The sequence below is a fragment of the Procambarus clarkii genome, chromosome 23, assembly GCF_040958095.1.
Source record: "Procambarus clarkii isolate CNS0578487 chromosome 23, FALCON_Pclarkii_2.0, whole genome shotgun sequence".
NCBI classification, from domain to species: domain Eukaryota; kingdom Metazoa; phylum Arthropoda; class Malacostraca; order Decapoda; family Cambaridae; genus Procambarus; species Procambarus clarkii.
The window spans coordinates 31911995-31937635 of NC_091172.1; the positions used below are offsets into that span (position 1 = coordinate 31911995).

At 47.5% G+C, this 25641-nt stretch overlaps 1 protein-coding gene across 1 annotated transcript in view; it reads right to left on the reverse strand.

Annotated features, from left to right (window-relative positions):
- LOC123763973 (uncharacterized) overlaps positions 1–25641 on the reverse strand; it is a 298070-nt gene that overhangs the window by 113952 nt on the left and 158477 nt on the right. Inside the window, exons 3-4 of the mRNA XM_069330107.1 lie at positions 13916–14147; positions 3703–3922 (exon numbers count right to left, since the gene is read on the reverse strand). Of these exons, the coding sequence (XP_069186208.1) occupies positions 3703–3922; positions 13916–14132 (437 nt within the window). The 5' untranslated portion in view covers positions 14133–14147. The remainder of the gene's footprint in view (positions 1–3702; positions 3923–13915; positions 14148–25641) is intronic.

Genomic DNA, 25641 nt, shown 5'->3' on the forward strand with positions numbered 1-25641 from the left:
AAACCCATTAGTTACTTCATTCAGGAAATCCAACTTGACACTAGAGCTAATTAATTTACTGCTACTGTACTTCATTCAAGAAACCCCCAAAGAAAGTACACCAAATACAGTAATCTCGTTCAGAAAAGTCTGCTGGAACTATACCTGATACGGCGACTTCACTCGGGAATTCGAACTGCATGACAACTCTACGTTTTGGGTGAGAGGTTTTGAGAGAGTGCAGGAAGAAAGGTTTTTGAGGAATTTGGGAGAAGGAATTGCCAGAAAGGGAACAGTCTTGGTGGAGTGGAGGTGGAAAAGGGAGGGTGGGGGGGGAGGGGCTCCTTACTGCCAAAACATTCTCAACACCACCTGAGTGCTCTTGGAGCCAACATCTATTGTTAGTAAGTCATGACAGAGGCTACGCCAGGGATACGAAGGACGGAGGGAGTGAAGGGGTGACTATGCCTCTTGCTGTAATCATCTCTCTCTAAGCCCTGTAACGGGTTTTCTTTTCTGTATAAGCTACATCCCTCACACACACTAACTTATTGTATTTAATATTTTATTAACTGCTAATACATTCGGGTAACTTGGTGGTTCGTGCAACAAACCAAGAAAGCAGCATTTGATAATTCACGAGAGAATATATTTTCTACAAGCATGGAAGGCTGCCATGCACAGTCTGGTCATGCAACGCTTTATTCACATGTCAGTACACACAAAAATTATATATATATATATATATATATATATATATATATATATATATATATATATATATATATTTATATATATAAAGTGTTACAATGCGAGAAATACACTAGCAACATTTGTATAATGTAAATTAAAGGTTAATAGCAAACAAACACAAAATTATCTACAGGACAAATGAATATATAGGCATATGACAAAACAATAAGCTTGATCTTGCATAAATATATTTAGTGAACAGCCTAAACCTCACAAAGTTATAATGTACACACACACTTGTCTCAGTTATAATGTACACACACACACTTGTCTCAGTTATAATGTGCACACACACACACTTGTCTCAGTTATAATGTGCACACACACACACTTGTCTCAGTTATAATGTACACACACACACTTGTCTCAGTTATAATGTACACACACACACTTGTCTCAGTTATAATGTGCACACACACACACTTGTCTCAGTTATAATGTGCACACACACACACTTGTCTCAGTTATAATGTGCACACACACACACTTGTCTCAGTTATAATGTACACACACACACTTGTCTCAGTTATAATGTGCACACACACACTTGTCTCAGTTATAATGTGCACACACACACACTTGTCTCAGTTATAATGTACACACACACACTTGTCTCAGTTATAATGTGCACACACACACACTTGTCTCAGTTATAATGTACACACACACACTTGTCTCAGTTATAATGTGCACACACACACTTGTCTCAGTTATAATGTGCACACACACACACTTGTCTCAGTTATAATGTGCACACACACACACACTTGTCTCAGTTATAATGTACACACACACACTTGTCTCAGTTATAATGTGCACACACACACTTGTCTAAGTTATGATGTACACACTTGTCTCAGTTATAATGTGTACACACTTGTCTCAGTTATAATGTGCACACACATTTATCTCAGCTATGACGTGCACACACACACACACACACACTTGCCTCAGTTGGCATGATGCTGACACGCTGGTCTCACTGAAAGCTTATATTCCAATTCTTTCATTCAACATGTTGATCCCATTGGCGCCATTTCTAAATACCAACGACCGTGAGGTAACTGGATATGTTACCCAGGGTAATCAAGCGCCTGAGGGAACAAGCAGCCTTGGCCACCACACAATAGAAGGCGTCGTCCCTCTCTCAGTATCTTATTGGCACGTCTCTCAAACGGTGTTCTGTCAAGTGACGGTTTATGCATAGTAGCAAACAGATAAGCTCTGTGTCCATTGTCTGTACTTTTGAAGTAGCCTACAGAAAACCAATTGTACAAAATATGAAGTAGAAAAAGAGATCAGATTTATGTTTGTTTTCTGTACGTTTGAAGTAGCCTACTGAACAAATTTATATTTATCTAAGTTTGGAGTTCGTACCTAGCCTATTGTGCGTCATTCTGGCTCCCCCGAGGATGCTTCTCGTTGTTGTTTTAGATTCAGCTACTCAGAACATGTCCCCTGTAGCACAGGTTATAGTGAGCCCTCACCGAGGATGGTGTCTACCCAACCTTAAATACCAGTGTCTGTGTCGCTCCACACACGTGACGTTGTGCATTGTGCCAACACAACTGACCTGGCCACCCATGAATACTTTTAATTCCTCAAAAAAGAGATGTTTACGCATTTTAAACAATGCGAGCTTTAAACAATACGAGTGGCGAGGACGAGAAGCCAAACAATGACACGGCTTCAACACGCACTTGGCCATAGCTAAACAAACTTAAGGCGTAACAAACACTTGCCCACAACATGTTCACTTCACTATAACAAACACTAATCCACTTGACCGCTACAAACACATAGGCTATCATCAAACGCACATTGCCCTAACAAACACACGGAGGTCAGAGTAGTTAACGGATGGAATGCAACAGTAATATGGTGGAGGCTGACTCCATACACAGTTTCAAATGTAGATATGATAGAGCCCAGTAGGCTCAGGAATCTGTACATCAGTTGATTGCCAGTTGAGAGGCGGGACCAAAGAGCCAGAGCTCAACCCCCGCAAGCACAACTAGGTGAGTACATACGGACTGGCGAACATTGGCCGGGCTCGGGGGAGTAGAAGAACTCGCAGAACACTCCCAAGCCCTGCTTCTTCGTGTATATTCACTGAGGTCACTTTAGCCCTGGGCGCTCTCCAGGATTAATGTATTCTTGCTGGTTGGCCAGTGAGCAATTATGGCGGCCTTAAATATCGGCCGATAGACCTTCAGCCTCACACCAAGCCAAACACTAACCCAGCAAACACGCCATTTTACATTCGCGCAGTTGCAAGAAGCGGGAATGTTGCCTCAACAATCACCACAACACACTGGTCACAACAACACACTGGTCACAACAACACACTGGTCACAACAACACACTGGTCACAACAAACACAGCAACACACTGGTCACAACACACTGGTCACAACAACACACTGGTCACAACAAACACAACAACACACTGGTCACAACAACACACTGGTCACAACAATCACCACAACAACACACTGGTCACAACAATCACCACAACAACACACTGGTCACAACAATCACCACAACAACACACTGGTCACAACAATCACCACAACAACACACTGGTCACAACAATCACCACAACAACACACTGGTCACAACAATCACCACAACAACACACTGGTCACAACAATCACCACAACAACACACTGGTCACAACAATCACCACAACAACACACTGGTCACAACAATCACCACAACACACTGGTCACAACAATCACCACAACACACTGGTCACAACAATCACCACAACACACTGGTCACAACAATCACCACAACACACTGGTCACAACAATCACCACAACACACTGGTCACAACAATCACCACAACACACTGGTCACAACAACACACTGGTCACAACAACACACTGGTCACAACAAACACAACAATACACTGGTCACAACCAACAGATCACAACACAGCGCCACAACTCCTGCTCTCACAACTCACGTGTTTTCGTCCTCCCTCTTCTCTGGCCTCATGGCGTTGATGACGCTGCCGGGGTCGAAGGTGTCGGCGACGGTGGTGATGGTGAGGTTGACGTATCCCAGCCACTCCCGCAGGAAGATGGCCACCATGCGCGTCATCAGCTGCTGGGGCACCCGGCTCGACGTCAGCATCGTCAGCGGCTGCTCCTTCTCGTTCACGTACAGTCTCTGGGGCTTGATCTCTGTTGGCCGGAGGTGAGGGTGTTAGCATGGGGGGTCTTAGTGACTCTGGGAGGGGACGCGTCCTCTCTCTCTCAACTTATCGGTCGGATTTTGGTTTTTGTTTGTTATCCTAACACTTATTCCTGGCAGCGTCTGGGATCCTCTCCGACGTACGTTCGAACCCTCGTCACGGCTTGTTCATGTATTCCTATTGTCTATGCATCGGACTCGATACGTTAGGTGGGTTGCTTGGATTCCTTTGTTTTTGGTTAGGTCAAGGTAGGTTAAAATGTTTGATTATTGTTTACACTGGCAGGTCGAGAGAAGTGGCTTGGGAGAGACGGGTTGGGAAAGGTGTTGGTGGATGTGTGTGTGGGTTAGTGCAGGTGGAGTTAAGCCAGAGTGGGAACCGTTGTAAGTGGAGTGCCCCAGAGACTTTGGAATAATAGCTGAACCTATAGCTAGTTCTTGATGTACATTGTGTATTATCTCATATAGAATAATAGGGTAGCAGCACATTCCTGTGTATACCTAGTTTTGCTAATAAAAGAAAGAGACTGTCCTGGGACCTGTGTTGTTTATCATATATATATATATATATATATATATATATATATATATATATATATATATATATATATATATATATATATATATATATATATATATATATATATATATATATATATATATATATATATATATATATATATATATATATATATATATATATATATATATAATCATTGGACAACACCCACCAGTGGGACTCGAACCCAGAAAGCACAACTACCTTCCAGTAGCTGCCATAACTAGTACGCTTTAACCCACTACACCATCAGAAGTTAAAGCGTACTAGTTATGGCAGCTACTGGAAGGTAGTTGTGCTTTCTGGGTTCGAGTCCCACTGGTGGGTGTTGTCCAAAGATTGTTAATCTTCACTTGTGGTTTATGCAAGTATATATATATATATATATATATATATATATATATATATATATATATATATATATATATATATATATATATATATATATATATATATATATATATATATATATATAACTGATTTAGACACAATTTTACAACAACATTTGCAAATTTGCAAACGACATAAACATGGGGCGGTATATAAATTCATAACACAAAATAGCTAAAAAAAACTATTTAGATAGGCTTTCAAAGTGACAATGACGAGCGATCTCATTGTCAAATGGGCTAAAGACTATCAGGTGCAGTTTAATGCTGACAAATGTTGGGTTGAGCTTAGGTAAGGGTAATAAAGTTGCCAGATACCAGCTAGATAATGATGAAATTACGAAATTTAAATTAAACCATCTAGAAGTCACGATTACTAGGGAACTTAATAACAAAATGCATATATAACAACAAAATCAATGCATATATGTACGAAATAAAGCAAATAGGATACAGAACTGGGATTTATCCCTAGAAGCGGTTGCATCAAGACATGAGATGTTAGTCTTGGGCGTTATCTTCCATTTCCTAGTCCAATTTAGGTCCCCATTAGATTATACAGTTCAGGTCACCGGACCACAGAATGGACCTTAATTTACTTAAATGTGTAGAGAGAAGGATGTTATCGTGAGATGATTTCGGGGCTTAGCGTCCCCGCAGCCCGGTCCTCGACCAGGCCTCCTTTTGTTACACACGCCCAGGAAGCAGCCCGTAGCAGCTGTCTAACTCCCAGGTACCTATTTACTGCTAGGTGAAAAGGTGCATTAGGGTGAAACAAACTCTGCCCATTTGTTTTTGCCTCCACTTTGGATTGAACCCGGAACCTCAGGACTACGAATCCCGAGCGCTGTCCACTCAGCTGTCATGCCCCTTTTGGGTCCTCTAAACCTTTTCTAACTTCGTTTTGTGTTTGTCTAGATGTGGACTCCAGGTTGGAGCGCCATACTCTAATATTGGTTGACACATGAGGTATACAAGGCTCTGAATGATTCCTTACACAAGTTTCTGAAGGCAGTTCTTATGTTCGCCAGCCATGCATACGCCGCTGATGTTATCCTTTTGATGTGGGTTTCAGGGGACAGGTTTGGCGGGATACCAACCACCAAACATTTCTCTCTCCCTGATTCCTGAAGTATTTCATCTCCCAAATAGAGAAGGGGAAGTGGGGGTAGGGAAGAATGTGTAGGTATTTGGTGTGGGGGGTGGGGGGGGGGGAGGGGCTTCTACTGGGTGGACGGGGGGGGGGGTTGCACTTCTCTCTCTGGGGGCTGCTGAACCGCTTGTCGAGGGGGTTGTGTGCGCGCGCGCGTGCACACATTCGTGTTTCTGCAGCAGCATTCCGCATATACATTAATTATGCACACATGCATTTGGTAGGTTACTCACCACGCCACGCATGTGTTCACTTATATAACCGACGCTCACTAACCTTCAAATAATTTGCACGTACAATTGTTGTTGATCGCTTACACCCCCACTCCGCCACACTCCGCCACACTCCGCCACACCAAGACGCTCAAACAATCCTGATATAACTCTTTACTACCTGTCCAACAAGCAACAATCACTTGCATCTGACAATCGGTAAAAATGACCTCTTAGCAAACAAGGATTATTTTGGCGGTAGTAGAGTCCTCTCGCCCGATGTTGACGAGATCTCTCTTCGTATCTTGAGTTGATTTCGGGGCTTTAGTGTCCCCGTGGCCCGGTCCTCGACCAGGCCTCCACCCCCAGGAAGCAGCCTGTGACAGCTGACTAACACCCAGGTACCTATTTACTGCTAGGTAACAGGGGCATAGCGTGAAAGAAACTCTGCCCATTGTTTCTTGCCGGCGCCCGGGATCGAACCATCGCGCAATCCGTTAAAATGCGACGTATTAGAATAAATTAAAACACCGTAATATTGACGTTATATATGCATCGACCTCGATAGGTTAGGTAGATTACTTAGATTTGTGTCTGGATGAAACAGTTGCATTTTGTTACGGAGTGGCAAATCGAGGAAGCGGGGTTGATATGGACCTCAGTGTGGCAGACATATAGATAACATCACACTGCTGGCTGGTGGAGAGGTCGGCTGTTATGTCCTCACAGTGACACCCGGAGAATAATACTGATGTGCACGTCTCACGACCAGTGGCCCTCAGGCCGGTTACCCCATGTGTCATCCTCTCTGTGTGGCCCTCAGGCCGATTACCCCATGTGTCATCCTCTCTATGTGGCCCTCAGGCCGGTTACCCCATGTGTCATCCTCTCTATGTGGCCCTCAGGCCGGTTACCCCATGTGTCATCCTCTCTATGTGGCCCTGAGGCCGGTTACCTCATGTGTCATCCTCTCTATGTGGCCCTGAGGCCGGATACCCCATGTAGCATCCTCTCTGTGTGGCCCTCAGGCCGGTTACCCCATGTGTCATCCTCTCTATGTGGCCCTCAGGCCGGTTACCTCATGTGTCATCCTCTCTGTGTGGCCCTCAGGCCGGTTACCTCATGTGTCATCCTCTCTATGTGGCCCTCAGGCCGGTTACCCCATGTGTCATCCTCTCTATGTGGCCCTCAGGCCGGATACCTCATGTGTCATCCTCTCTGTGTGGCCCTCAGGCCGGTTACCCCATGTGTCATCCTCTCTATGTGGCCCTCAGGCCGGTTACCCCATGTGTCATCCTCTCTGTGTGGCCCTCAGGCCGGATACCTCATGTGTCATCCTCTCTGTGTGGCCCTCAGGCCGGTTACCCCATGTGTCATCCTCTCTATGTGGCCCTGAGGCCGGTTACCCCATGTGTCATCCTCTCTGTGTGGCCCTCAGGCCGGTTACCTCATGTGTCATCCTCTCTATGTGGCCCTCAGGCCGGTTACCCCATGTGTCATCCTCTCTATGTGGCCCTGAAGCCGGTTACCTCATGTGTCATCCTCTCTATGTGGCCCTCAGGCCGGTTACCCCATGTGTCATCCTCTCTGTGTGGCCCTCAGGCCGGTTACCTCATGTGTCATCCTCTCTATGTGGCCCTCAGGCCGGTTACCCCATGTGTCATCCTCTCTACGTGACCCTGAAGCCGGTTACCTCATGTGCCATCCTCTCTATGTGGCCCTGAGGCCGGTTACACATGTGTCATCGTGAGAGTTTGGCCCACCAGGCTGTTACTTCGAGCGTACTATTCCTGCAGTATGTTTTATATATATTTAATCCTTCATGTCTGCTTCCTGCAGACATGAAGGAAAAGCAAGCTGCAATTTGATTTTAACATAAGCACTTCTATACCTGCTTAATGGGGTTCTGGGAGTTCTTCTACTCCCCAAGCCCGGCCCGAGGCCAGGCTCGACTTGTGGGAGTTTGGTCCACCAGGCTGTTGCTTGGAGCGGCCCGCAGGCCCACATACCCACCACAGCCCGGTTGGTCCGGCACTTCGTGAAGAAAACTATCTACTTTTCTCTTGAAGATGTCCACGGTTGTTCCGGCAATATTTCTTATGCTCGCTGGGAGGACGTTGAACAACCGCGGACCTCTGATGTTTATACAGTGTTCTCTGATTGTGCCTATGGCACCTCTGCTCTTCACTGGTTCTATTCTGCATTTTCTTCCATATCGTTCACTCCAGTACGTTGTTATTTTAATGTGTAGATTTGGTTCCTGGTCCTCCAGTATTTTCCATGTGTATATTATTTGGTATTTCTCTCGTCTCCTTTCTAGTCAGTACATTTGGAGAGCTTTGAGACGATCCCAATAATTTATGTGTTTTACCGTGTCTATGTATTCGGTGTATATTCTCTGTATTCCCTCTATTTCAGCAATCTCTCCTGCTCTGAAGGGGGAAGTGAGTACTGAGCAGTACTCAAGACGGGACAACACAAGTGACTTGAAGAGTACAACCATTGTGATGGGATCCCTGGATTTGAAAGTTCTCGTAATCCATCCGATCATTTTTCTGGCTGACACAATATTTACTTGGTTATGCTCCCTAAACGTTAGGTCGTCAGATACAGAGAAAACTTGCTCAAGGGCCGCCAGAGCAACGACGACACTCTTGAAAACACTGACGCTATCTGGTGAGGTGTTACTGCTCGGTCCTCACATACTGTGACGCTATCTGGTGAGGTGTTACAGCTCGGTCCTCACATACTGTGACGCACCTAAACCACCGCCACGGTGTGAAAGCACTCAAACTGTACTCCATGGAGTGCAGGCGAGAGAGATAACTCATATTACACACATTGAAAATCCTGAAAAGTTAGGTTCCAAACCGTCCCAATTAGAATATAACAATATAAAGTGTAGTGTAAAATTATTTTAATTAAAATTCATGGCGCCATAAGCACAAGAGAGAACAGGGTATATACGCCCGACTCGTCCTCTCAAGCAATACGACAGTATGAGGTGTTATGTTAACCTACATAGAACAGCCAATCGCCAGAGATGGAAGACCCCAAGCCAGGCTGCAATATTATTTAACATAAGCACTTCTATATATTCATGAATCTTCCTTGGAACTATATAAAGGGTTACATCGTGTCTGTCATAAGTGACGTTAAAACATTCCCCATCTGTCACTCTTTGGGAGCATCAACATGACATCAAGAACATGAGAGTACATCAATTAAAGAAGAGGCTCCAGGTACCTCATACCGGCAGGTGTGGAGGGTTTAATGAGCGGACACACAATCATGTAATCCTTGAGATGGTGGCCTGGTTCTTGCCCACATGGCATGGTTCTTCCTCGAGAATTCATCACATGGATGAACCTTCGAAGACATGGACAGGTAAGACGGTAAGGAAGGACTCTGGCGCAGACGAGTGAGGGCGAGTTCACTGGAAAGCGTCGTCATCCTGTGAGTGAACATACCCCATAGCAGCATGTACAACACCCCACATACGAAGAACACCCGCTGGGTTCTTCATCGTGATGTAAGGTGCCATATCAACATAGTCTGACATGGCCCTGGCAGTGTTGGCTACACAAACTAAAAGTTGTGAGAGTGTGGGTGCAAAATATGTGAGCAAAACATGGCTTGAATAATTAATCTTGCCAGCGCTGGTTGCGAAAGAGTTGAATGATGGCGCCTTAACTCAAATATAGGCGAGCGCGCGGCCCGCGGAGACTGCCTCGCTTGCTGCCCGAAGCAGGCAAGGTTTTTTTTAAAATTAACTTGCATTACATTAAGAAAAACGGAAATGTAGGATTATTTTGATGGGGGACTATATTAAAACTGCGAAGGATTAGTAATAACAAGGTTAGCAAAATATTTAATAAAAGAGATAATGAATGTGAAATGTGACGCGAATAACATAGAACACTTGCTTTAGTCCGCCCCAGAGAAGGTACTGAAGCAGCCCGTCCTCCTAAGGTTTCCCTACATCAAGAAACTGTCGTACTAAGGTGCCCTCTCCTAACTAACCACAGGACCCAAAACAGAAAACGGGACAGTAAAGGTAAAGTATACGTCAAAATGCGACGTTCTATTAAGAAGACGGGTTGCTGAAAAGTTCGGGGTTATAGCACTCTATTGACTTTACAAGACCAAACATGGCATGGCTTATGTACTCACATAGTTGTGCTTGCTGGGGAGGGGGGGGGGGGAGGGAAGCTTCGGCTCTTTGGCCGAAGAGTTATCAGTCTCCTGGAGTCATCTCCGCTTGTACTCACCTCAAACATTTTGCATTGCCCGCAAACATGAATAGGGATGACTTTATTTCCTGTATGAGGTACCTGAGTCATTTCCTGTGTGACACGTACCAGGACTAGAATGGCTCCCGGTACCGTTCCCAGAGACATACCGCCTGTAAGTGTATCCACGGCGACTTCTCTCCTCTCACTGTGTCATTCTCTTACCTGGTGGAGATCTTACCAGCACTTGTCCACATATGGCAGCCTGAGTTTCCAGCGTTGTATACGTCTTTCATGCAGAAGTCTTCTGTAAGTCATGGAGAGCGCGATCAGGGGCCCCCAGAATCTCTCTCCTGCTTTATAATTGTCGTTTCATCATTAAACTCTAATTACTTTATTAGAAACGGTGTGCCTTAACACTATATCCATGCTGGCGCGTTGAGACAACACGCTTTCTCTTAAGTGTTGCATGAGTCGTTTACTGACACGTCTGTCTCTGGTTCCTTGCAGGGATTGCTTCTTATTGCCTCCTTCCTTGTTTTGTATAAAGATACTCCAGTGGTCGTCCTCCAGCTTTTGACAGTTCATTCCATCTGGTTCAATAATCTTCATCTTATCCACCTCTTTCTGTTTCCTCCTTTCTCCTGTCACCACCTTTACCTTACCTTGAGGTTACCTTGCGTTGGTTCCGGGGGTCAAGGTCCACGCGCGGCCCGGTCTTTGACCAAGCCTCCTGGTTGCTGGACTGATCAACCAGGCTTTTGGACGCGGCTGCTCACAGCCTGACGTATGAGTCACAGCCTGGTTGATCAAGTATCCTTTGGAGGTGTTTATCCAGTTCTCTCTTGAACACTGTGAGGGGTCGGCCAGTTATGCCCCTTATGTGTAGTGGAAGCGTGTTGAACAGTCTCGGGCCTCTGATGTTGATAGGGTTCTGTCTCTCCCACCTCTATTTCTATTTCATTCCTCCAGTTCTACCGAGAAATTTGGCCCCTATACTAATACTTCCAGGAATCTTTCGAAGTACTTCACATATAGTACCTCCATTTAATTTTTTGAGTACCTGTTTTTCTTCCTAAGTCTGATTACGTGTTCATTCAGTGTTAGTTTTCTTATCATGTTGCTGTACATGAATTTGGGTTGATCAGGTCAGAATTTGGATAATCAGGTCCTGGCTACAACGTAATTTTCTCTGCCTCTTCATATCCTTAGAAATTCTGACTTTTTGGTAGACGCCTTTGTTGTGTGCTTAGTCTTCCTTCCTTCACTCTCTTCCCCTCCTGATCTTCTAGTTATTAACACCATACAATAAAGGTTAGCATGTAGTGGTTACTCTTCTCTAGGAGCTCTCTGTATTCCGTCTTCTGACTAGTTACTGATTCGTTAGTGTATTCTGTGTTCCATGGCTTTAGTATCTGCCTCACTCTGTGTGATAATCAGGTCTAGCCTGATCATCTTTTTTGTTCTCGTATACATTCTAACATTATCATTATCTTGATTCAGGAAGTTTTTCTCGATTGTCTCTACAAGTTATGCTCTCCACGTCTCTCTCTTCTCCTCTCCAAGGACAACTTTTCCATATAGTCTAGCATAACTGAGATCCTACATGACTAATACCTTTGGTCTTGCTCTCATATGATGGCCTCTTAGTGCAGCCTCCTGGAGAAGTCCTGTATTGGGGCGCCATCACACTGTTCACGTGTCTCCTGTTGCTCTCTTGGAGGTTATATACCACTGCCACTCTTCTTAATCCAGCGTTTTATCACTTGTGCTGTGTAGTCTTGGTATCCATTTCCCACCTGTGAGTTTACTTCCTCAAAGTTCACATGTCGCTTTATCAGTAGTGTCCCGTCACCTAGTCTTTATCAGTAGTGTCCCGTCACCTAGCCTTTATCAGTAGTGTCCCGTCAAATAGCCTTTATCAGTAGTGTCCCGTCACCTAGCCTTTATCAGTAGTGTCCCGTCACCTAGCCTTTATCAGTAGTGTCCCGTCACCTAGCCTTTATCAGTAGTGTCCCGTCACCTAGCCTTTATCACTAGTGTCCCGTCACCTAGCCTTTATCACTAGTGTCCCGTCACCTAGCCTTTATCAGTAGTGTCCCGTCACCTAGCCTTTATCACTAGTGTCCCGTCACCTAGTCTTTATCACTAGTGTCCCGTCACCTAGCCTCTATCACTAGTGTCCCGTCACCTAGCCTTTATCACTAGTGTCCCGTCACCTAGCCTTTATCACTAGTGTCCCGTCACCTAGCCTTTATCTTGTTACCGTTTAGTAGTCTTTGGGGAATATGACAGTTGTTGTTGACCAAACCACACACTAGAAAGTGAAGGGACGACGACGTTTCGGTCCGTCCTGGACCGATCTCAAGTCACAATCGACTTGAGAATGGTCCAGGACGGACCGAAACGTCATCGTCCCTTCACTTTCTAGTGTGTGGTTTGGTCAACATATTTCAGCCACGTTACTGTGACTCCTCGTCTGCATATGGCAGTTATTGCCTTTCTTGCCAGTCCTTGGTGACAGGCGACGACCCCTGGCTTGGCCGTAAGGTGCCGAGCACCGGGCTTGGCCGCAACACGGGTGGGACGCGAACAAGGGGACACAGGTGAAAACTGAGTACCCAAATGAGCCACAGGGACGTTAGAAAAAACTTTTTCAGTGTGAGGGTAGTTAACATATGACTTGCACTAGGTAGTAATGAGGTGGAGGCTGACTCCATACACAGTTTCAAATGTAGATATGATAGAGCCCAGTAGGCTTAGGAATCTGTAAACCAGTTGATTGACGGTTGAGAGGAGGGACCTAAGAGTCAAAGCTCAACCCCCGCAAGCACAAATAGGTGAGTACACGACTCACAAGTGATGACGTCCGAACACTTCCGGAAGGGTGTTTCGCTGAAGACTTGTTTGAACCACAACGCTGGTTGTGTAGTACACACGTACTCCCCAACAGAACACAAACACCTAACTTAACCTAACCAGTGCCTAAATATGCACAGTATGATAATAAATAACAATATTAATTTAGATTTTAGAAAATTCCTCTTTTGAATGAACAGCGTGTTAGAATTGATGAATGTGTCTTTGGGGTGGAAGATGGAATGGTCTGAGGACAGGTTGCTTGAACACTGTGAGGGGTCGGCCATGTTTGTTGTTTTAGATTCAGCTACTGGGACCAAAAAAATCCAAGCAGCACAGGCTATGGTGAGCCCGTCGTACTCACCTGGCACAGGAGATGAGTTGATTGAGGTCGGCCAGTTATGCCCCTCATGTGTAGTGGAAGCGTGTTGAACAGTCTCGGGCCTCTGATGTTGATAGAGTTCTTTCTCAGAGTACCTGTTGCACCTCTGCTCTTCAACGAGGGTATTCTGCACATCCTGCCGTGCCTCCTGGTCGGCGCGGGCCAGCACAAACACAAAATAATGAAGAAGCACTCACCTCGATCACGGGTCAGTTTGGCCAAGCAGGTGGAGGTGATGACGCGGGGTGACTGACTGGAGGTGACCTGACTGGTGGCGTGCTGGGGCTCTGACGTGACTCCTGCCGTGGCTCGGGCCAGCAGGAGTAGCGCCAGGAAGAGCAGGAAGGCGCTGAAGGGGCGGCAAGGGCGGCGCGCCACCCACGCCGCCCTCCTACACCCGCTACGCTCCTTCATCCCTTCTACACCATCCTGCCAGAGAAAAATAGTGCTGATTAACCATAAATCTAAAAGTTATTTATAGACATCATAAACAAAAAAATTATTTTCTCTCCATACCTATTAAAAGTTTACAAGACATCAATTAATTCCCAAAAACCTTTGCCAATATCCCACACAAGAGACACCTTCCTGAAGCTAGAGAAGCAGGCTCATGTCTCTCAAACGTACTACAACCTACGCGATACAAGTATGAACTTTTCTCTGTAGAACTACCTACAGTTCTCAAGTATGTGGCCCAGGCATAAATACCACAAATGAATAAGCAGTTAAGATCTAAAGATATGCAACAAGTTCCATTCCGGAGCTGAGTGGCCTGAGCTAGCAGGAAAGACTGTGAGTGGGACATGATAAAGACATATACAATTGTAAATGAGAAGGCATGAGAGGGTAGGAGGTGTTTAAAGTGAGAGAGAGAGCAGACGTGGAGCCTGGGACGAGGGACAGGTGCCAGACACGTCATGAGGGTCGCGGGTCACGACCCTCGGGTGAAGATGAGGTCACAGTTACCTCAGTTACCTCACTGCAAGAGTAAATATGAGAAGCCAGGAAGCATCGAGTAATGAATTGCATTAAACTGATTGTAGCTTAAAAGTCAGAGTTTAGGAGGGAGGGAGTTATTAGGGGGAAAGCGCCACGCCATTACGACTATATAGCACTTGGAAGGGATCAGGATAGGGATTAGAGATGGGGACGGGGTGAAGGAATGGTGCCCAACCACTTGGACGGTCGGGGATTGAACGGCGACCTACATGAAGCGTCGCTCTACCGTCCAGCCCAAGTGTTGGAGAGGTTTAGGAGCTGACGCTGGACCATCCAAGCACATGTACCTTGCGATGGTTCCGAGGACCAACGTCCTCGTGGCCCGGTCACAGACCAGGTCTCCTGGTTCAAGATCTTGTCGGCCAGGCAGTTCGATGTGGCTGCTCGCAGCCTGGCGTATGAGTCACAGCCTGGTTGATCAGGTATCCTTTGGAGGTGTTTATCAAGTTCTCTCTTGAACACTGTGAGGGGTCGGCCAGTTATGCCCCTTATGTGTAGTGGAAGCGTGTTGAACAGTCTCGGACCTCTGATGTTGATAGTTCTCTCTCAGAGTACCAGTGGACCTCTGCTCTTCAACGGGGGTATTCTAGAGGAGAGGAATAGAGGAACTAGAGGAGAGACTTAACGTAGAGACTAGAGGCGTTAAACATACCAATGTGAATGTTTAACGCCTCTTAATCTCTCCTCGTAATTCTTGTTTTTCAGTTCCGGAAGCCAATTCGTAGCATGCCGCGGCACCTTTTTCAGTTTATTTATGTCCTTCTTGAGATGTGGGCGCCATACAACTGCTGCATATTCCACCTGCTTGATGCCTGCTTGATGGGGTTTTGGGAGTTCCTCTACTCCCCAAGCCCGGCCCGAGGCCAGGCTTGACTTGTGAGAGTTTGGTCCACCAGGCTGTTGCTTGGAGCGGCCCGCAGGCCCACATACCCACCACAGCCCGGTTGATCCTAGTTTTGGTCTCACAAAAGTCTCACAACCCCATGAACAGTTTCTTTAGTATTTCACCATCCATGTAATTAAAAGCAAGTCTGAAGTTGGAAAGCGCCGCAGACGCTGATGCGCATACTACAGAACCGTGGGTATAGCACTGACACACATCGTTACCCATACCCTGAGTACTCTCAGTGATGAGGCTAAACACCTAAAGATGAGACCTAGACTAAAAGAATGACGCAATAATCAATATAGGGGGTATATATATATATATATATATATATATATATATATATATATATATATATATATATATATATATATATATATATATATATATATATGTATGTAACTGAAAACTGACACCCCAGAAGTGACTCGAACCCGTACTGTCAGGAGAACTTTGCAACTGGTGCAAAAACCAGTTGCACAGTGCAACTGTGGTTGCACTGTGGTCCTTAACGACCCCACACAGGGGTCCTTAACGACCCCACACAGGGGTCCTTAACGACCCCACACAGGGGTCCTTAACGACCCCACACAGGGGTCCTTAACGACCCCACACAGGGGTCCTTAACGACCCCACACAGGGGTCCTTAACGACCCCACACAGGGGTCCTTAACGACCCCACACAGGGGTCCTTAACGATCCCACACTGGGGTCCTTAACGACCCCCACACAGGGGTCCTTAACGACCCCACACAGGGGTCCTTAACGACCCCACGTAAGGGTCCTTAACGACCCCACACAGGGGTCCTAAACGACCCCACACAGGGGTCCTTAACGACACCACACAGGGGTCCTTAACGACCCCACACATGGAGTCCTTAACGACCCCCCACACAGGGGGTCCCTAACGATCCCACGACCTTACACTGGGGTCCTTAACGACCCCTGTGTGGGGTCGTTAAGGCGGGCCCCAAGACGCCTCAACATTCCCACATAAATGAATATGTTTTCTTCGGAAAAGTTAACGTTGTCATTCCGCGGAAAGCATGAGAGGCGGAGTTAGTAAACATGTCCCACCTGCGTGTATGTGTGCGTGTGTGTGTGCATGTGTGTGTGTGCGCGTGCGTGTGGAGGTCAGTAGCAGTGTGTATAATGTGTTCGTCCCGTGCTCACGGGAGGCAGCCAAGTGGTATGCTGGGTACCCCCGGTGGTGGAGGGCGGGGTATGCTGGGTACCCCCGGTGGTGGAGGGCGGGGTATGCTGGGCACTCCCGGTGGTGGAGGGTGGGGTATACTGGGCACCCCCGGTGGTGGAGGGCGGGGTATGCTGGGCACTCCCGGTGGTGGAGGGCGGGGTATGCTGGGCACTCCCGGTGGTGGAGGGCGGGGTATACTGGGCACTCCCGGTGGTGGAGGGCGGGGTATACTGGGCACTCCCGGTGGTGGAGGGCGGGGTATGCTGGGCACTCCCGGTGGTGGAGGGCGGGGTATACTGGGCACTCCCGGTGGTGGAGGGCGGGGTATACTGGGCACTCCCGGTGGTGGAGGGCGGGGTATACTGGGCACTCCCGGTGGTGGAGGGCGGGGTATGCTGGGCAAAAATATGTTCAAGTAACGTAAACTCACCATAGAATCAGCGTTAAATCAACGTAGGGGTCCACCAGGCTGTTGCTTGGAGCGGCTCGCAGGCCCACATACCCACCACAGCCCGGTTGGTCCGGCACTCCTTGGAGGAAACAATCTAGTTTTCTCTTGAAGATGTCCACGGTTGTTCCGGCAATATTTCTTATAGTCGCTGGGAGGATGTTGAACAACCGCGGACCTCTGATGTTTATACAGTGTTCTCTGATTGTGCCTATGGCACCTCTGCTCTTCACTGGTTCTATTCTGCATTTTCTTCCATATCGTTCTCTCCAGTACGTTGTTATTTTACTGTGTAGATTTAGGACCTGGCTCTCCAGTATTTTCTGGTACTCAGGTTATCTTGAGATGATTTCGGGGCTTAACGTCCCTGCGGCCCGGTCCTCGACCAGGCCTCCTTTTTGTTACACATCTCCAGGAAGCAGCCCGTAGCAGCTGTCTAACTCCCAGGTACCAAGTTACTGCTAGGTAACAAGGGCCTCAGAGGTAAAGTAAACGTTTTGCCTATTTGTCTCCGCCTTCACCAGAGATCGAACCCGGAACCTCAGGACTACGAATACAAAGCGCTGTCCACTCAGCTGTGAGGCGCCCTAAAATGTGTGCCAAGAAGACTTACCAGCCTCGTAGACCACAATGACCAGGGAAGACTGGACTCTCGCTAGCCTTGTTTCATGACTGCGACAAGACTGGTACATTTTAGGACCAGTCTTGCACAAAAATACTCACCCAACCATACTTATTGTTGCAAGTGGAGAAGAAAATCAACAAAATTTTACACAATAACAATTAAACAAACGTATGGATGCCTGGCAACTGACAAATTGGGGTAATTCTAGCAAGAAAATGTAATTATCTACACGAACGAGAGACTATCGTAAATAATTGTCTCCCGCCCCCGTGTCTCAGTAATGCAGATGCTGCCATATATTACTGCAGGAGTGTTTATTATTAGTAGAGCTGCTAATATTCTAGGAGGTAGGTATGTTTTACCTCACCTGTGAGCCTCTACTGAGGGTAACCCTGGCAACCCTCCACCACTGTCAACACTGCTGGAGTTCTGCCTATAGTGTCTCCCTCCTCCACTGTACACCCCTGCCTTGGTGGCCTGGTGTACACACCTGCCTTGGTGGCCTGGTGTACACCCCTGCCCTGGTGGCCTGGTGTACACCCCTGCCTTGGTGGCCTGGTGTACACCCCTGCCTTGGTGGCCTGGTGTACACCCCTGCCTTGGTGGCCTGCTACCTTGAGGCTACCTTGAGGTGCTTCCGGGGCTTAGTGTCCCCGCGGCCCGGTCGTCGACCAGGCCTCCTGGTTGCTGGACTGATCAACCAGGCTGTTAGACGCGGCTGCTCGCAGCCTGACGTATGAGTCACAGCCTGGTTGATCAGGTATCCTTTGGAGGTGCTTATCCAGTTCTCTCTTGAACACTGTGAGGGGTTTGCCAGTTATGCCCCTTATGTGTAGTGGAAGCGTGTTGAACAGTCTCGGGCCTCTGATGTTGATAGAGTTCTCTCTCAGAGTACCTATTGCACCTCTGCTTTTCAACGGGGGTATTCTGCACATCCTGCCATGTCTTCTGGTCTCATGTGGTGTTATTTCTGTGTGCAGGTTTGGGACCAGCCCCTCAATTATTTTCCACGTGTAAATTATTATGTATCTCTCCCGCCTGCGCTCAAGGGAGTACAGATTTAGGCTCTTTAGTCGGTCCCAGTAATTTAGATGTTTTACTGAGTGGATTCTAGCAGTAAAGGATCTCTGCACGCTCTCTAGGTCAGCAATTTCTCCCGCTTTGAAAGGGGCTGTCATTGTGCAGCAGTACTCCACTCTAGATAGCACAAGCGTTTTGAAAAGTATCATCATCGGTATAGCATCTCTAGTGTGAAAAGTTCTTGTTATCCAACCTGTCATTTTTCTTGCAGTTGTGACGGCTACTTTATTGTGTTCTTTAAAGGTAAGGTCTTCCGACATGAGTACACCCAGGTCCTTTACATTGCCTTTTCGTTCTATGTTATGATTTGCCTGCGTTTTGTACGTGGTTCCTGTTTTTATGTTTTCAATTTTTCCGTAGCGCATGAGCTGAAACTTATCCTCGTTGAATACCATATTATTTTCTGTAGCCCATAGAAAGACCTGATCAACATCTGATTGGAGGTTTGCCGTGTCCTCTATGTTGCCAACTCTCATGAAAATCCTAGTGTCATCTGCAAAGGATGATACAGTGCTATAGGTTGTGTTCTGGTCTATGTCCGATATGAGGATGAGAAAAAGTACTGGAGCAAGCACAGTACCCTGGGGGACTGAGCTCTTCACGGTTGATGGGCTGGATTTTATTTTGTTGACTATTACACATTGGGTTCTGTCAGTCAGGAAATTGTAGATCCATCTGCCTATTTTCCCGGTAATTCCTTTTGAACGCATTTTATGTGCAATAACACCATGGTCACATTTATCAAAAGCTTTTGCGAAATCTGTGTAAATTACATCAGCGTTTTGTTTGTCTTCCATAGCATCTAATGCCATATCATAGTGGTCCAGCAACTGCGACAGGCAAGAGCGCCCTGTTCTGAAACCATGTTTCATGTTTCATGCCTGGTGTACACCCCTGCCCTGGTGGCCTGGTGTACACCCCTGCCCTGGTGGCCTAGTGTACACCTCTGTCCTGGTGCCCTGGTGTACACCCCTGCCCTGGTGCCCTGGTGTACACCCCAGCCCTGGTGGCCTGGTGTACACCCCTGCCCTGGTGACCTGGTGTACACCCCAGCCCTGGTGGCCTGGTGTACACCCCTGCCCTGGTGTACACCCCAACCCTGGTGACCTTGTTGCTCTGCAGCCTCTGGCAACATTGCAGCTCCTGAACCTACCTCAAGGTGGGTTCTTGTGGATATTTAGTCCACTGACGGTGTGTTGAACACGCACATTGCACCACGCTGCAGGCGAAGGTGATGTGCAGGATGTTACCACCAGGCCTCCTGGTTGCTGGACTGGTCAACCAGGCTGTTGGACGCGGCTCAAGGTAACCTCAAGGCTGTTTGCAGCCTGACGTATGAGTCACAGCCTGGTTGATCAGGTATCATTTGGAGGTGTTTGTCAAGTTCTCTCTTGAACACTGTGAGGGGTTGGCTAGTTATGTCCCTTATGTGTAGCGGAAGCGTGTTGAACAGTCTCGGACCTCTGATGTTGATAGAGTTCTCTCTCAGAGTACCTGTTGCACCTTTGCTCTTCAACGGGGGTATTCTGCACATCCTGCCGTGCCTTCTGGTCTCATGTGATGTTAAATAAACTCATCCTTGATGGGGTTCTGGGAGTTCTTCTACTCCCCAAGCCCGGCCCGAGGCCAGGCTTGACTTGTGAGAGTTTGGTCCACCAGGCTGTTGCTTGCAGCGGCCCGCAGGCCCACTTGTTTCCTCTTGAAGATGCCCACGATTGTTCCGGCAATATTTCTTATGATATGATAGAGCTGGAGAAGCTCGGGAATCTGTACACCAGTAAATTGACTGTTGAGAGGCGGGACCAAAGAGCCAAAGCTCAACCCCCCCCCCAAGCACAACCAGGTGATTACATACACACACATGACGACGTAAGAAAAGAGGAGTGAGAGCGGGGGACATAATACAGACGTATAAAATACTTAGAGGGAGTGACAAGGTGAGAACAGAGGAAATGTTTACAATGAATATCAACAGAAGCAGAGGGCACGGATGGCAGCTTGAGACTCAGATGTGTCATAGAGATGTTAGCAAGTTCTCCTTAGCGTGCGGGTCGTGAGTAAACGGTATGACCTAAAGAAACAGGTTTGTAGAGACAAGTTTCATTCACCACTTTAAAAGCGGGTAGGACAGAGAAATGGGCCAGGAGTCATTGCCTCACACAACCAACGGCTAAAAAAGCGGAGTCCAAGAGCTAGAGCGCGATCCTGCAGGCACAAATAGATGAGTCCACACGCACGCACACACCGACCTAGACACAGTCGCACTGCACCAAGCAGTGGGCCAGACAGACACGTGGGGGGGGGGGAGGGGCGGGAGGGGCCACCACAGACACCCAGACAAACACAACCCCCACCCCCCCTCTAACCCCCCCCAACCCCCCTTGCCTTAAGGGGACACTGCCTCACCCGGCTCAACCCTCCCCTCACCCAACACCTCCCCGTGATCAGGCATCCTTTGGTATCAGGTATCAACCTTACCTCTCCTAGGACAGGTAAGGCAGGCAGGACAGGTAAGGCAGGCAGGACAGGTAAGGCAGGCAGGACAGGTAAGGCAGGCAGGACAGGTAAGGCAGGCAGGACAGGTAAGGCAGGCAGGACAGGTAAGGAAGGCAAGACAGGTAAGGCAGGCAGGACAGGTAAGGTAGGCAGGACAGGTAAGGCAGGTAAGGCAGGCAGGACAGGTAAGGCAGGCAGGACAGGTAAGGCAGGCAGGACAGGTAAGGCAGGCAGGACAGGTAAGGCAGGCAGGACAGGTAAGGTAGGCAGGACAGGTAAGGCAGGCAGGACAGGTAAGGTAGGCAGGACAGGTAAGGCAGGCAGGACAGGTAAGGTAGGCAGGACAGGTAAGGCAGGCAGGACAGGTAAGGTAGGCAGGACAGGTAAGGCAGGCAGGACAGGTAAGGTAGGCAGGACAGGTAAGGCAGGCAGGACAGGTAAGGTAGGCAGGACAGGTAAGGCAGGCAGGACAGGTAAGGTAGGCAGGACAGGTAAGGCAGGCAGGACAGGTAAGGTAGGCAGGACAGGTAAGGCAGGCAGGACAGGTAAGGTAGGCAGGACAGGTAAGGCAGGCAGGACAGGTAAGGTAGGCAGGACAGGTAAGGCAGGCAGGACAGGTAAGGTAGGCAGGACAGGTAAGGCAGGCAGGACAGGTAAGGTAGGCAGGACAGGTAAGGTAGGCAGGACAGGTAAGGTAGGCAGGACAGGTAAGGTAGGCAGGACAGGTAAGGCAGGCAGGACAGGTAAGGTAGGCAGGACAGGTAAGGCAGGCAGGACAGGTAAGGTAGGCAGGACAGGTAAGGTAGGCAGGACAGGTAAGGTAGGCAGGACAGGTAAGGCAGGCAGGACAGGTAAGGCAGGTAGGACAGGTAAGGCAGGTAGGACAGGTAAGGGAGGCAGGACAGGTAAGGTAGGTAGGACAGGTAAGGTAGGCAGGACAGGTAAGGTAGGCAGGACAGATAAGGTAGGCAGGACAGATAAGGCAGGCAGGACAGGTAAGGTAGGCAGGACAGGTAAGGTAGGTAGGACAGGTAAGGCAGGCAGGACAGGTAAGGCAGGCAGGACAGGTAAGGTAGGCAGGACAGGTAAGGTAGGCAGGACAGATAAGGTAGGCAGGACAGATAAGGCAGGCAGGACAGGTAAGGTAGGCAGGACAGGTAAGGTAGGTAGGACAGGTAAGGCAGGCAGGACAGGTAAGGTAGGCAGGACAGGTAAGGCAGGTAAGGCAGGCAGGACAGGTAAGGCAGGTAAGGCAGGCAGGACAGGTAAGGCGAGACATAAATGGAACACTGCAGGAGGAACACTTCATATTCACAGGAGGAATATTAACAGGAACACGGAACACTTTGAAAGAGAAGTTGACAACATGCCCATGCACTCAGCCCCTGGTCCTGACTCGTGGAATTCAATATTCATAAAGAAATGTAAAGTACCAGTTGCGCGAGCACTCGGCATAATATGGAAAAAGAGCCAGGGGCCAGATTCACGAAAGCACTTACGCAAGCATTTACGAACCTGTACATCTTTTCTCAATCATTGGCGGCTTTGTTTCCAATTATTAAACAGTTAATGAGCTCCGAAGCACCAGGAGGCTGTTTATAACAATAACAACAGTTGATTGGGAAGTTCTCATACTTGTAAACTGTTTAATAAATGTAACCAAAGCCGTCAAAGATTCTGATTCTGAGGCTTAAACGCGGTGTATTATTCGAAATGCAAGGATGGTCTGACGGGTCAAGGGAGACGTCAGTTCAAAATTATAACGACCAGGTAACGGTTGATTTTATGCGTGCGTGCGTGCGTGCGTGCTAGTAGAGGACAAGGACTGTCTCCGTGAACCACCAATCGACAGGTTCCCGCGTCTATATTTGAAACCGTACGCGGGGAATCTGACAGGGATTTGGGAGGGGGGGGGGCGGCATCTGTCTAAGGGTAACCTACCTTGTGGGTAACGCCGGAGTCCTAAGCCCAGGCCAGTGTGCACAGGACCCTGGCGGAGAACACACGAACGTTGTCTGGTCTGACTCATGATCAACGAACACACGCGGTTGGGCAGCCTAATAGGGCAGAATGTGACGGTTGGGCTCACAGGGTAATCAATGTCTTGGTGATTCTCCGTATATAAGAAACTGACTTTAAGTTGCACATTCGCTTATTTTGTTTAATACCGATAATACTAACGATAGGTGATTATCTAGTGCAACAATTGTACATTTTAAAAACATGATGTGTATTGTATGTAATACATATTGTAGTATAGTTGCAACATTCCTGGGGCTTCACACTAGGCCTAGTCTCCAGTGAACTAAGGCAGCGGCTGTAGGCCTGCTGATATAGCTGTCCTGGGGCCAGATTCACGAAAGCACTTACGCGAACACTTGCGAACGTGTACATCTTTCCTCAATCTTTGACGGCTTTGGTTACATTTATTAAACAGTTTACAAGCATGAAAACTTGCCATTCAACTCCTGTTATTGTTATAAACAGCCTCCTGGTGCTTCGGAGCTCATTAAGTGTTTAATAATTGGAAACAAAGCCGCCAAAGATTGAGAAAAGATATACAGGTTCGTAAGTGTTTGCGTAAGTGCTTTCGTGAATCTGGCCCCTGGACACTAGACAAGTACGCAGGTGTCCCCTAGACGGGCCGAGGTGGACATAGCTCCTCTACCACCTAACCTAATATAGAGCACTAGGGAGGGAGGGAGGGGGAGAGTGGGTGTTACCCGGCTTGGCCCGGGTCTCTCTCATTCCTTCGCACTCCTACCTTTCTCTCTCCTATTCTCTTTCCTCTCATCTCCACTCCCCTATCTCCCATCTCTCCTCCTTTCCAACTTTCTCTTCCCAATATCCCCTCTTCACCCTCTCCCAATCTCCCCCCCCCCACCTCATCTGTCTCAACCATCTTTCCTTTCTCTCTTCAAGCATCCCCCCCCCCCTCTAGCCCCCATCCCCCCCCCCCCTCTAGCCCCCTTCCCACTCTTCAAGCACCCCCCTCGTCCCTTTCTCCCTCCTTCTCTCCTCCTCTATCTCTTGTTCTATTACCACTATGAAGTAATGGTAATAAAACTACAGAAGACAATATGAAGGGGAGTACAGAGTGTGTCAAGCACTAGCTACGTCATGCTAAAAGTCCCCATCTCGCAGAATGGTTGGTCATACAGGGGCATGACCTCTTGCCTGCACTGGCAAATTGTGGGTGCATGAGGAGGATATCCTCAAGAACACTGGAGGTAATAAAGTAACTGCAAAGCTCCAGGTACCTCATGAGTGTTACTATTCGGTCCTCTCCATAGGACCAACCCCGACCTGCCTATGTCCGTCCCGTACCTCATACTATTCACCCTGCAAAATTGGATGAGGTTAGACCCAAGCATCTGGCCTGCAACTTCACTCTCTCTCTCTCTCTCTCATACATATATAGATAGAAAAACGTAAGTTTTGCTTGTCGTGCAAATTCCAGACTCCCTAAGTATCTGTCCACCCTCCTCCCCCCGCCCACACGCCTCTCCCCACGCCCACACGCCCCCTCCCCCGCCCACACCCCTCTCCCCCGCCCACACCCTTCCCCCTCCCCGCCCACACCCCTCTCCCCCGCCCACACGGCTGAAGGTAATGCTGGGAGCTGGAACTTGATGATAAAAACAGTATTACTTAGTGCAGGCTGAGGAATGCAACCTGCAGCATTTCGGCAAATATGAACACATGAGCATTACTGAAACCTTGTTAAAAGCGCCTCAGACCTCTACGTCTACCGAACCTCTTTTGTTTTTTTCTAAGAACTGTAAATATCAATTGACTTTATTGTCATAATTTGTTTATTGTGGTTTATTACTATGACGGAGCCTAATCTGGCGTTGGTCACTGGAATTTATTTCAATATTATTTATTACTCTTTACTACGTATGTGTAATTTGAAAATATACAGCATACACTGAAGCTCAGTATTTTTCTACATACTTATTTTTTTTTCTATTTCTATAATAATGTATATATTTCTGAATAATTACACACACACACACACACACACACACACACACACACACACACACACACACACACACACACACACACACACACACACACATATATATATATATATATATGTATATATATATATATATATATATATATATATATATATATATATATATATATATGTATATATATATATATATATATACATATACCGTTTAT